Consider the following 13,322-nt stretch of genomic DNA (forward strand, 5'->3'; position numbering starts at 1 on the left):
TAGACTGTTACTGATGTGAAAGTAATAAGGTAAAATGTGTATTGTTTATTTATTTTTCTTTTAATAGACTTTTATATAATTCTTTTTTTAAAAAAATATTAATTGATAGAAATATATATATCAACACTAATGTTTAAAACTTTGGTATAATTGAAAGTCTATTTTAATTAGTTCAATAACTGCAAAGTAAATAAAATTTCTAAATATCATAGTTTAGTTTAATATTAATGTTTGTTGTTAAAATGGATAGAGGAAGGAAAAGAGATGCGAATCCATATATATTTCATGCTTCCTCTTTTGGAAAAGTACTCGACAAAAATGATATGTTGTGGTTTCCATGTACCCATGAAAAGGAGAGCATGGTTTAAGGGGGAATATATATATATATATATATATATATATATGGACAAACATATATTCTTTCCTTTTTTTTATTCTTTTGTAATTTGTAACATCATATTCTTTTATTAATGAGATAAAACACATTTTCGGACCATCAATGTTGCGTAGCTAATATTTAAGGGTTTTTTCAAGAATAATAAAAGAAAATATAAACCATTTATACGACAAAAATATTAAATGACAAAAACTCATTAAACTTGATTTTTGTTAAATAGTTTTTCTATTTTGTCATTTTTTACGATTTTTCTTCTATTATTAAATTGTTATATTTCAAAATGTTATATATTTAATTCTTAAATTTTAATTTTTGTTTCTTTAGTTCTTAAAGTATCTAAATGTTAGAGTTCTATATACCTTTAAGATTTGAGTTTTGTTCTTAGATTTTAATATTTTATATTTTTAATCTCAAATTTTCACTAAATAATCACTTATAAATATAGATGTTAATATTTTTTAATTAATTTAAAATAATTATGAAGTAATTTTTTAAATTTAATTTCAAAAGTGGTCAAATGAGTGAAAAATTGAGACTAAAATTGTAAATAATGAAATCTAGTTAGATACCAAATTGAATCAAAATTCATATGTCAACGATAAAAATGTTACGTTTTAAAATTTAAGAATTAAACTCAAACGAACTCAACGACTTAATGTATAATATTTTAAAACCAACCGAATAAAAACAAAGTAAGGGAAAAACATATCTTTTTCCTGTAATGAAATATATTCATATCTTGGATAGAGTAAAAAGATGTTGATAAATAGAGGGCAGAGACATTGGTAAAACATAATATAATATATTAAATTAAGTAAGCTCTTGTTTTATAACTATTTGAGTTTTTTTTTCCTTTTTGAATTGAGTCTACAGATACTTCTATTTGTGTGTCGTTTTCTTTTGGACATTGTTAAGGGTGCGGGTGGACTAATATTGAATCCATTTTTTTCGAAATTGATAGTACAAAATATTTACTAATTGTGCTATTAGCAATTAGGGCTCGGTTATATCACACAAATATTGTCTCATAAATATGAATATATTAAATAGAAGAAATATCAAATAAACCATTCATTATGTTTTGTTTAGATACACTTATAAGAGTTAAGAGTTTAAGCTGAAGATTCAAAATTGATACATTTGAGATAGTTCAAAGACTAATTTGATAAAACTATTAATTAGTTTGTTTTAAATTAATGCAAACTCTAAAAGTTTAAGGTATAAATATCGTGGAAAATATTAATTTATAAAAATTAAATATGTATGTCTATATTAGAAACTACAACCAAAATTAAATAACTACTCAATTAAAATTAATTTAATTAGCACTATTTAATTTATTATTTTATTAACTAATTCTTTACTTACTAAAAATTTAAAAACAAAAATGACCACTTTTTAATTAAACATAATTAAATTAATTAAGTAACTTTATTATATGCTTTCTTGTTTCTAATTAAACATGCAATGACTTGAAGGAAAAAATGAAGTGTTAGAAGACAAACATAGTTTTTTTAAATAAATTGTGTACTAAAAACCACTAATTACGACGATAGCTATCCAATCAGAATATTTCACAAATAAATTAAAGCCATTTCCTTAACGGTAAGTTATTCTAAAGATGATCGTTAAAGGAAAATATAGAATAAAAGTACAAAATGTCATTCCAATTTATATTGAATGGTATATAGATTATAAAAATATGTTTTGTTCTTTTTAGAATATCGTAGATTCAACGATAGATATCTATCTATATCTATTGTAATATATTTTTCATCTAAAATAAAATTTTATTATATTTATAAATAATTTCAAACGATTTTGTTACTAACATAATTTTTCTTGTTTTAATTTTTTCTCTATTTTATTTTTTTGAAATGTTTTTTTAATTTCTTTTGCTAAACTTTTCCTAAGAGTAACAATATTTTCTCTTTGTGAAAATTTTCTCTAACTCTTAGGTATCTCTCTATTTATTTTCTCTTGAATTTTTATTCCTCTTTTAATTATATTATTTTTTGTTACCACTCTCTAACTTCTTTTTTTTCATCTCAAATGTAAAATGTTGTTCTAGTAATTTGATGTTTTAAGAGTACCACATTATCAAACAAACATTAAATTTAAATAACTTGTACAAATAATTAAAAACAAACATTAGCACTTATAACACTTTTACCAAACTAATTTTATAAGAAGTAATTTAGCCAAACATACGTACTCTTAAGTCATTGAAAATCACTTTTGATTTTCAAAATCATTTTTAAATTCATAGAACTAGATATTAAGATGCTTGTATGAAAAATAATTTGTAATGTCTTTCCTTCTTAATTAACTAAATCAACTTTGTTTTAATCACTAATATTTCTAAAAGCTATGTCATACATATTGCTATATATTAACCATGCACTCTTCTTGACTAATCATATAAGAAACACCCTTTTAAACTTTCATCAGAAGAGATACGTGACATCATTTACAAAACTATATTCAAACACATTGATACGGTAATATCTAGTATGTGTAAATTAAAATTAATCATATGAATCATTTAAACACGGGAAACTTTCATAAATATAGCCTGTGTAACAAAGTTAGCCATTTTTTAAATATTTCAAGTTTACTTTTTATTTTTTTTATCGTCTTCCCTTTTTATTTTTGCTCCTATTTCTTCCATTTTTTTGTTTAGATTTGGTTATCAAAATCTGTTTTCTTTCACTTTTTCTCTTTTTCCTTTTTTTTCATGTGTGCATCGTCTTTTTTTTTTTTTTTTTTTTTTTTTTTGCGTTGTTTAGATTAGGGTAGATGGTGTACAAAGAATTTTGAAAAAAAAAAAAATCATTTAGCCATTTAGATTAGGTAACCAAAACTAAGGTAACCAAAGGTAAAAGATTGTGTATAAAGAATATCGAAAAAAATCATTTAGCAAAATCTAAACAATCATGTACCGAATTTTGAAAAAAAAATCTAAACGATCGTGTAATCTAATTAATTAAACGATCGTGTACCAAATATATTACGCGCATTGTTGATGGAGTATTTTTGGTAATTTACACAGTGAGCTTTTGAGCTTTTTCTGTTCTCGAAATTGTTTTATACATTACAAATATTTTGCTGTTTTTTTATATTTTTGAAAAGACTCCTTTAAACAACACATTTTTTAGATAAGATGAACAGTGATAAAGATCATCTTTAATATTAATGATCATTTATCTTATATAGTTTAAAATATTAAGCATGCATCTTCTAATTATACGTCAACTTAATTTATCATTTATTTTGATAAAAGAAGTATTTTTTATGAACAATTTAGATTAATTATTACAAATATAAGATGAAGATAATTTCATTTTGAGTATTTTTTTTAAGTACATTCAAGTAAGAAATATTTAAATATGGCTCTCCTGATATGGGTTTGAATACACTAAATAGGGTTTCTAACGTGTTTGTGTTCTTTATTTTCTTGTGTACGGTTAACTTTATGAATAGTTTTGGTTCTAGCTTAATTCCAACATATTAACACTGTACACAATCTATTTATAATAGATCATGAAAATATACTTAAACAAAAATATTTGTATATTTTAATCTATCACAATCCATTGTATATGTACAATAATATTTCGGTGTACTTTATTTATATATATCGTTTAAGAATATTAGAACCAAAATAAAAAAAAATATGTCTAAATAAATGGATTATAAAGGAAAAAATTAATGGTATTGGTAGAGTTGGACCACTTCGTTTGTACAACGAACTAGGTTTCTTTAAGCGAAGAGTCCGAGACAATTATAATGCCTTTCCTTTGATAGGTTGGGGGACCGCCAACGCCACGGCCAACGCGTATAAGTAATTATATATTATTGGTTTAAACGTCACTTTAATTTATGTACTTTTGCTTGTATTATATTTTGATTTAATTATTTAATTTTCACCTTGTACTTTTAATTATGAATTTTGAAAAAGGTACTTTTAATCGATTTTAAATTTGATTCATTTTTATCCAAATTAGTTAAATAAAAAATATATATTTTTATTGTAAAAACCCATCATGTAATTATATATATTATCGTACTTTCTAAAAAAATATCAACGTACTATAGATTTTTATATAAAAAAAATATCAAAATAACATTAAATTTATTGAAAAACATGAACTTAGCTCAAATACCTATATGTACTTAAAGACGAGAGATTTCATACTCAAATTCTCACTCTGAAGTTGTAGTAAAAAAAATTAAGATTTTTTGAAAATAAATAAAATATACTTAAAATGTTATTTAACTTATATTATTACAATTTTTTTTTTGTGCTTTGGTTTTTATTTGGTTCTCAAGTTTCAAAATATTACACATTTAGTTTTTAAATCATGCGCTTTATTTTAATTTAGCCTATATGTTTCTAAATGCCGTAATTTTATCTTTGATATCTGAATTTTGTTTCAATTTTGTTCCTAAATAATTAACACTCTTATCTTCGATTCTTAACTAAGTACTAACTTATAATTTAGTGTTAATATACATTAGTAAACTAAAAGTTTTACTATTTAAGTTTAACTAATTTCTCAATCACTATGAAAAAATAATTTTAAAATTCTCTTCATAATTATTTTACATTAATATATGTTAACGTATAAGGCTAAAAGCAAATATTTAGTAAAATATGATCATTACTATTTTATTTAGAGCTTATTATAGTCTCCGGTACCAACGAGTGTCTTAAACACCTCTTAAAAAACGTTTGAAATAATGATTATCTAAAATTATAATAAATACTATTTAGAAGTTCTTAATTAGTTACGGTAAAAACGGTTTCAAAACCTTTTAAAATTTACTATTTTACATTCACCATTTTTTAATTATCTTTTACAATGTTTACGATTTCCTTTTCAAACTAAACTAATTTACATATAACAACATTATAAGAACCAAATATAAACAACACTAATACCATAGGGACAGAAAGGTAATCTTCCCTCCATTATCTTATAAAGTAAATATAATTATTTAAATTGGGAGCTGTGGGACGAAGACAGTCACGTCACGTGGGCCACGTCACCACCCCACTTCTCTGTTTTATGTGTGTATTGTGCGGATGGGAAAAGAAAGAATAATGGAAATAGCCGGTTTCTATTTGGGCATTTTAAGGTTTCTAAATTGGGAAAATCCCACGTGTCACCTCATCAAACAATCTCTACAGCTCCTCATCCCCGGATCCCCCGGTCACCGACTACTACTGTTTTAATTATTGGATTTCTTTTTCAGTACAACCAAAGAAAAGAAGGATATAAAATTTCAATTTAAAAAATATAGTAATGTTTTATTATTGTTCTGACTCTGTTTACTTTTGCTATTTTATTATTATTATTTAATTCATTCAACTCCCAATAAAAAAATATACATAGTTATGTTTCACATTGTTAAATATATATATATATATATATATAAAATTATAATCAGAAATTATTTTGGTTTGGTATGTGGAGCTGGATAGTCGTGTGATGGTTGAACAAGAAGAATAAGATGCTGACTTTGGCCACGTATATTTGTAGTCTTATAATATATCTTTGGAGTATATTATAAGATTTAGCCTCTTTATACATGACCTTAAATCTAGTGATAGTTGAATTAGCTCTTTTTGATAATAAATATGTTTCAATTTCATTTCTATTGGGATAATTTTTCTTCTTGGATTTGTTATTTTGTTGAGGTAACTGTACCTCATCCTTTTTCTTGAGGTAGTTGGTATTGCAACATTTTCTAAAAGAATAAAAAATGCTTTTGAATTAATTTATAAATAGGATCGTTATTGTCATTTACTATCGTTTATTTATTTTTTTTACTAAAAAAGTAACGTTGATTTTTTATCAACATTAACATTTGTAAAGAAAAGCTAGTTCATGAATAAATGGTTATGTAGGGGGTCTCAATTCCGAAAAAAAAAAAAAAAAAAAGAAATTCAGAGGTCCACCGTGTAAAATACAAAGAATACCCCGTCAACCACGTCGTCAACAATAAGGGCATAATATATTTGCTATAGGAGACTATGGTTTGGTGCTCGTTTAGATATGACTATAATTTATTTAATTTGGTTACATGATTGTTTAAATTCGATCCTTTAGATTTAGATCCAAATCTAAACGATTTTTTTAAAACTTTTGGTTATTAGGTTTGTCTAAACTTTTTTTTTTTTTAATAATTTGCTACACGGTATTTTTAATTCTTTTGTTACACGACTATTTAGATTTGTCTGATGATTTTTTTTTTACATAATTAGTTTACATTGCCTACTCCAATCTAAATGATTTTTTTTATACACGATCTTTTAGATTTTAAATCGTTTAGATTTGGTTACCAAAAAAGAAGAAAGACGATGAAAAGAAATCACAATATAAAAAAGAAGAGGAAAAAAAGAAAGACATGAATTGCAGCAAGGAGAAAGACGATGAAAGAATCACAAAGGAAAGAAAGGAAAAAGGAAAATTGGTTTGTTATGCAGTACCCGTAAATAGTTTGATGTTTTGTTAAAGAAATGAAAATTTCCTTTTTGCTTTCCATAATTATAATTATTTAAGATTAGTAATTATATTAGTTGTAAATATATATTCATTCGAACATGTTTCATCATTTGTCAAGCGAATTATTGAAGAATTGAAGAATAGAAAAGCACCACGTCGGCACAATTCCACAATGGTCAAAGAACCAAAACGGTTAATTGTTAATCAATCATATGTTGACATCGATACAAAATTAATATTCTTTTGTCCTTTATTTCTCAACCCAATCCTAGAGTTTCCTTTGTATATAATGTTGTATTAATTACTTCTCTTAAATGGATGCAGAAAATAAAGATGAAAAATATTATCTCAAAATTTCGGCTATCAATTCTTATTTTGACCATGGTTGGATCAACATGTTAAATTACATCATGACTTTGTCATGATCTATGAGATGACATTAATAAAGCAATTATATGTCAAATCCAACGTTAATCAATTGAATAGTTTTCGTGGTTGGAATAATCTCCTCCTACTTCAATATTGTAACATAATATATATATATATATATATATATATATACATAAAAGTTGACCGACGACCTTTTAACAATTCTCATCGGTCAACTTTGACCATTACTTCCAATAATTGTGGTTGGACAACTCCTGCCACCTCTGCATGATCATCGATTATCTCTACGGAAAAATTCTTGTTTTACAATAGTTTGAAATTAATAAAATACTTTTAATACATAACAAACGAAACAAACTTTTACACAAAAGCATTCTAAAAGAAGAAAACTAGAATTCTCGTACTTATACGCTCAATTTAATTCGATTTGATTTTAACTCAACTTTCAAGCATCTTGTTTTAATATATATCTATTTTATCTCAAACTATATATATAATTCCGCAAAGTATTTACCATCATTTATTGTTATGCACGATTATACATTTTGTGATTATTTTAAGTAATATTTTCTTCATATTAAATCTACTCGATCGTACGTGGATTAGCTCATTTTATCATTAAAATTTTATTCTTATTTATCTTTTAATAAATTTAACATTTCTCAATTATTTTGGATGTTGATCGGTGAGACTGAATTTTAAAACTATACGATAATTTTTTTTGAATGGAACTTTACCTTTTATTTTATATTTATAAAACATATTCACCCAATAAAAACAACTAAAAAAAAGAGAAAAGGCATTATTTTATACGCCACTCCATCCTATGAATAAAAAGAAATTCGACAATTCACAGTCTCAAATCATATGTAAATATATCTATTAATAACCTTCTTTATAATTATAAAAATATCACGTAAAACATATAATTATTTCAAATTAAATTTCAAAATTTTTATAAACAAATTAATTTAGCAAGTACATTCTACTCTTATTAGATTTTGTTACATAGGATGTGTACTGACTCTTCAAAATGTTAGATTAATAAAATTGACTATTAAAATTTGTGTCCGATAATTTTTAAGTAAAATCTTAATTGAAATTTGAGAGTCTATTGATTTATAAAATTATACGTTCTTATTAAAAAAGATAAATTTATAGATCTCACTTTACATCCGTTAAAATAAATAATTATTAGTTCATAGTTTAAATTGATATAACTATAAATCATATATATATAGGAGTAAACCTAATAGACTGAAAAACCGAACCAACCGTCACGAAAATCGATTGAAAAGAAGGTAGTCAATTGTAGATAAGGATGGATTTGGTTGGTGTTGGTTTGGAAAATATACAAAACCACGATATGTATAAAATTTTTCAAAGACTTAAATTGACCGACCTATCGTCAGCTTGTACTTCTTCGGATTTGATGAATCTTAACGGTCACTAAACTAACTAAAGTCGATTAGGCGATGATTTGATAAAAAAGCTGACTTAAACAAATTTTAATTAAATTGGCCGAAGACCAGACAAGAGGAACAACTGTGGTTGGAACTTGGGCTTAAATGGATCAAGGCCCAGCCCGTTGATTAAGATGTGTAGGTCAATAACTTTTTCAAAAATAAAACGATAAGATTAGTTTGGTGCTATCATCAAATATTTAATTCATATCCAAATATTAACCTTAATAATTCGTGGATATAACAAAACTTAAACTTAAAGATGAATGTATCGTCCATTCTAATACTAAATAAAAGGTAAAAATAAGATGTGGGTAAATCAAGATAACATAAAATAAAATTTGATAATTAGAAAAATGTAATATTCTAATCCTAAAAATTAACATATTTCAAATCCATTATTGTTGTTGTGAGGGTGGAGTATGTTATCCAAAATTTAAAATATAGCAAAACATGGATAACTATTATTTATGATTATCAATATCTCGATAGATTTTATGACATATAGAAAAATTATAAAAAAGATAAAACATTTAATAAAATATTTTAAAAAATAAATTAAATAAAATTCTTTTAAGTGATTTTGTTTGAATGTAAATAGTTTGTCGATTTTTTTATCTTTAAAAAAATTTATAATATTTTTGTTATATTTTTAAATATTTTTATAAATTTTGTTATTTAAAATAGTAATTGCAATTTTACTAAAATTAAAAAAAAATTATCTTTGTCGTGGATAATATTAGAGAAATTATTTAGATAGTAAAAAAAAAACCTATTTATAAAATTCAACAAAAAAAAATTAAAAAACTCCAGAGAGTTGGAGGGATTTTATTCTATTTTGTAAATAGATTTTATATTTTGTTATTTTTAAAAATGTCTCATATATTATATGTATTTATGTATAAGAGAGTAATATTTTATAAATTTTTAATATTTTTTTAAAAATAAAAAAATCGACAAATTATTTACACTAGCAAACTCATGACAAAATTCATTATTTTGAAGTATAAATATTTAGTCAAATATTTTATTTTTATTAATTATTCATATTTTTTAAATGTTTTTAGAAGATTTGTGATTTAAAATAATTTATTTAAAATTTAATGTAATCGTAATATTTCTAAAATTAAAAAAAAAAGTAACAAAAATTATATTCGTCATTCCCATTCCCATCAGAAAACGGAAGTGGATAATAATATACGTATGTGTGTGTATATATACACAAATGTAATGGTAAAGTTAATTAATAGACGCTCAATCATCAAAAGGGTGGGTGAGGTTGGTCGTCTTCGTTCGTGAAATTCATTCACTTGATTACAATTTACAAGTAGTTGAATCCAAGTCGGTCGGTCTTCGTTCTCCAAACGCCATCGATCCACGGCTACAATTTCTAGGTAATTTTTCATTCAATTTCAATTTGTAGTCTCTTCAATTTCTTCTCCTTTCTGATCTCCACAAAAATTTATCTGCAGCGCTTCAATTCTCCATCCCCTAATTTTGACATAATCCGACATTCAGGGACGATCGTCTTCCTTCCGTTCCGATGGCTGTTGCATCTGAAGAGACCACAAGCATATGCAATCACTGGTATTCTAATTCTCCATGGATCGAAATCTTTTTTCTTTTCCATCTTGTTTGAAGATTTTATCGATTTCAGTTTTTCTTATTTTCTGGCGTTGATTTTTTGTATTTGTTTATAACGATGCATCAATTGATTTGTTAATCATGATTATCTGTTGTTTCGGAGTTTTGACTTCTTCCGTTAATTGTGTTCAAGATCAGTTTGTTTTGTGGGATAGAGCTCTTGTTTAATTTAGAAACAAATCTGTTGAGGCAGGATCGTTGTTTTGTTTTACTTGCCTTGTAAAAATGATTATTAGGCAATAATTTGAATTGGCTTGAATTATTTTTCTTCTTTGTGACGATTTTTGTTTTCTGATTCCCTCTTTGAATGATGAAACGTTTTCTTTCTCTATTTACAGCGGAAGAGATATTCCGTCATCAAATATCGATCTGCATTCTGTTCATTGCGTGAGGAATCTTGAAAAATGTAAAATATGCGGCGATATGGTTCCTAAAAGACATGCGGAAGAACATTTTTTGAACACACATGCGCCAGTATGATGATTCTAACTTCGAACTTAGTAAATACCATAGCACTCATATTGTATATTAGGGTGTTTCTTTTCTTTTTTGTTGTATTGTTTATGCACAAGGATCAAATTATTCATTGATATGTCCATATATTCGTGTTTGATATTGATATTAAAAGTTAAAACTATCATCGATATCTTTTATAAGTACCATAAAACATATAATTTTTTTTTTTTATGGCGATATACTCTAATAGCAAAATATCATCTTCAAATCCCAATAGGGTGATATACACTATAATAACAAATGTATAACTTAATTGGAAGTAAAAAGAACTTAATTCTTGTGCATATAACTTAAAAGCATAACATTGAGCTTGAGGGTTATTATTGTTTTCTCTATTGTTTAGTATTAAGCTATGGCACTACACGGATTTTTGGACTACACAAATTTTTGGTTAAGAATTAGTTTTATTACCCTTAATTATTGGAATTTGAAGTTCTCATGACCTTATGTTTGGAACAGGTTTCCTGTTCGCTGTGTAGCGAGACCATGGAGCGGGACATTTTAGCAATTCATAAAGGTGAGAATTGCCCCCAAAGGATTGTCACTTGCGAGTTCTGTGAGTTCCCATTGCCAGCAATAGATTTGGCTGAACATCAGGTATGTCAAATAATAAATTTGAAGTTGATCAGCATTTCAAAAGTGATCTCAATATAATGTATTTTTTGGGTCAAATATGTAGGAAGTTTGTGGTAACCGGACTGAACTTTGTCCTCTTTGTCGTTGTTATATAAGACTACGAGAACGATATAACCACGAAAACAATTGCAAGGGTATTGTACCTGCTGATAACATTGCAGAATCTTCCAGGTAGGTCAACCTCTTGTTGAAATATTCAACTTATTTCATTCTATTAACTGCTATCTTTCAGAAAGTTGGTGGTAGTTAAGCGGTTATAGGATACCTCTCTGACTCTTGATTTATGATACGAAATATGCATTTGTATTTTTTAGTGTTTCATATAGATAAAACCTAATTTAGTGGGAATTAATTGTGGTTGTTCTTGATGTTTAATACAGATGTCCCATGTCTATGTCTTATTGTGGATTTAGAAATCTACGGAAATTATAGATACCCACTTCCATGGGCTTTTTAATTGGAATATATCAATTATTGTTCATATCTTATTATTTATTTGTTACTTCCATTCCATAAATATTTTATGACAAAATTTTGCATAATCTTCAAAAGAAAAAAAAAAGTTAATGTCTGAATCTTCACTTATCATTGATTGATTTTTTGTTTTCACAACTATAGAGGAGTTCCATGGATTGGTTTTACAAAACAACACATGCATATATCCTCATTCCTACTAACAAAATTTAGCCAAACTACAGCTGACAATATATATTTTTGAACAATCTTTACTTTCATTTTTCTAAAGCAAATTTCTACAGCATCAGACAATATCCATTTTGTTTACTGATGTAGTTGTTGTCTAGTTGATGTCTACTTCATCTATTAACCTCAGTTATTTACAAATTTCAAGTTCTAAATTTCGTACTTGCATTGTATGCTAAAACACCCCTTTCAACTTTTGTGAACTTGACGGAGTTGTTTCCATCTAAAGGAAGAAGGTGAGCATTGTTACCAACACCATTAACTTATAGCTTCCGATTCTACAGTAGAAGTTAGGAAAATTTTCGAACTTACCGATGTACCAAATAAAATAAAATTCTTGGATCATTTTTTAATTCTCGTTCATAACTTTCTTCACTTTACTTGTGTGTTCTTTTCTTTCTACTTGTGTGTGGGGGAAGTGCTTAGATCTTTTTAGTCAGACATTCTTTTCTTGACGATCAACAAACGTTGTTTATATTCAGGCATCATCATTCATGTTAGTATGATCACATGCTAAAAATGTCGTGATCCTGATATTCTATATGTTCAGTTTCTTATCTGCTAATAACATGTGCAATCGTTCTAAAATCTAAACTGTATCTGAAGGGATGTGGGGGCAGCACCAGAAAGAGATCATCAAGCTAGAGATCGAGGTGCTCAAAGAAGACAGCCACAGGAGTTTTCTACTCGTCGTCTTATATTCACTATTGCAATAACTGGTATTGCCGTTCTATTAGGATCCCTATTTTTCCAGAGGAAGAGCGAGAGCAACATCGTACACTGATTACCACATAGTCCTACAGAGTGGAGAAATGGTCTCCATGTAAAAAAAGAAAAAGAGAGAGAGAGAAAAAAAATCCTTTGTTTAAAACGTAATAACTTCCATTTTTCTGTACCAAGAATATTAGAATTACTATTGTAAGGTTATATAGAAACTCATGGGCGGAGAATTTGATGATGGTCTGATGCTCTAAGTATATTTATGTTGGTTGGAAGTACATGTGGGAAGAAGAAGCCAATTTTAATTTACAAATTTAATGTTAGCAAACCTTTACTTTGCAA

General features: G+C 26.2%; 1 protein-coding gene across 2 annotated transcripts; it reads left to right on the forward strand.

The window, feature by feature from the left end:
• The first annotated feature begins 9,941 nt into the window (after positions 1-9,941).
• LOC103503642 (uncharacterized) lies at positions 9,942-13,322 on the forward strand. Of its 2 annotated transcripts, none has more exons than XM_008467913.3 (6): positions 9,942-10,156; positions 10,235-10,349; positions 10,745-10,880; positions 11,382-11,519; positions 11,602-11,729; positions 12,867-13,322. In XM_008467913.3, exons 2-6 carry the CDS (start codon positions 10,306-10,308, stop codon positions 13,042-13,044), a joined length of 624 nt encoding a protein of 207 aa, XP_008466135.1. In that variant the 5' UTR covers positions 9,942-10,156; positions 10,235-10,305; the 3' UTR covers positions 13,045-13,322. The 2 variants fall into 2 exon arrangements, with proteins under 2 accessions (XP_008466135.1, XP_008466136.1); XM_008467914.3 differs by having other exon boundaries at positions 9,995-10,156; positions 10,281-10,349.

This window comes from Cucumis melo, chromosome 4, assembly GCF_025177605.1.
Source record: "Cucumis melo cultivar AY chromosome 4, USDA_Cmelo_AY_1.0, whole genome shotgun sequence".
Taxonomy (NCBI): domain Eukaryota; kingdom Viridiplantae; phylum Streptophyta; class Magnoliopsida; order Cucurbitales; family Cucurbitaceae; genus Cucumis; species Cucumis melo.

Excerpts from the sequence above, each read along its gene's own strand:
- LOC103503642 (XM_008467913.3), top strand. The coding sequence starts at position 10,306 with ATGGCTGTTGCATCTGAAGAGACCACAAGCATATGCAATCACTG. Across the intron at positions 10,350-10,744 it reads ACAAGCATATGCAATCACTG|CGGAAGAGATATTCCGTCAT; the intron begins GTATTCTAATTC and ends CTCTATTTACAG. Across the intron at positions 11,520-11,601 it reads TAGATTTGGCTGAACATCAG|GAAGTTTGTGGTAACCGGAC; the intron begins GTATGTCAAATA and ends TCAAATATGTAG.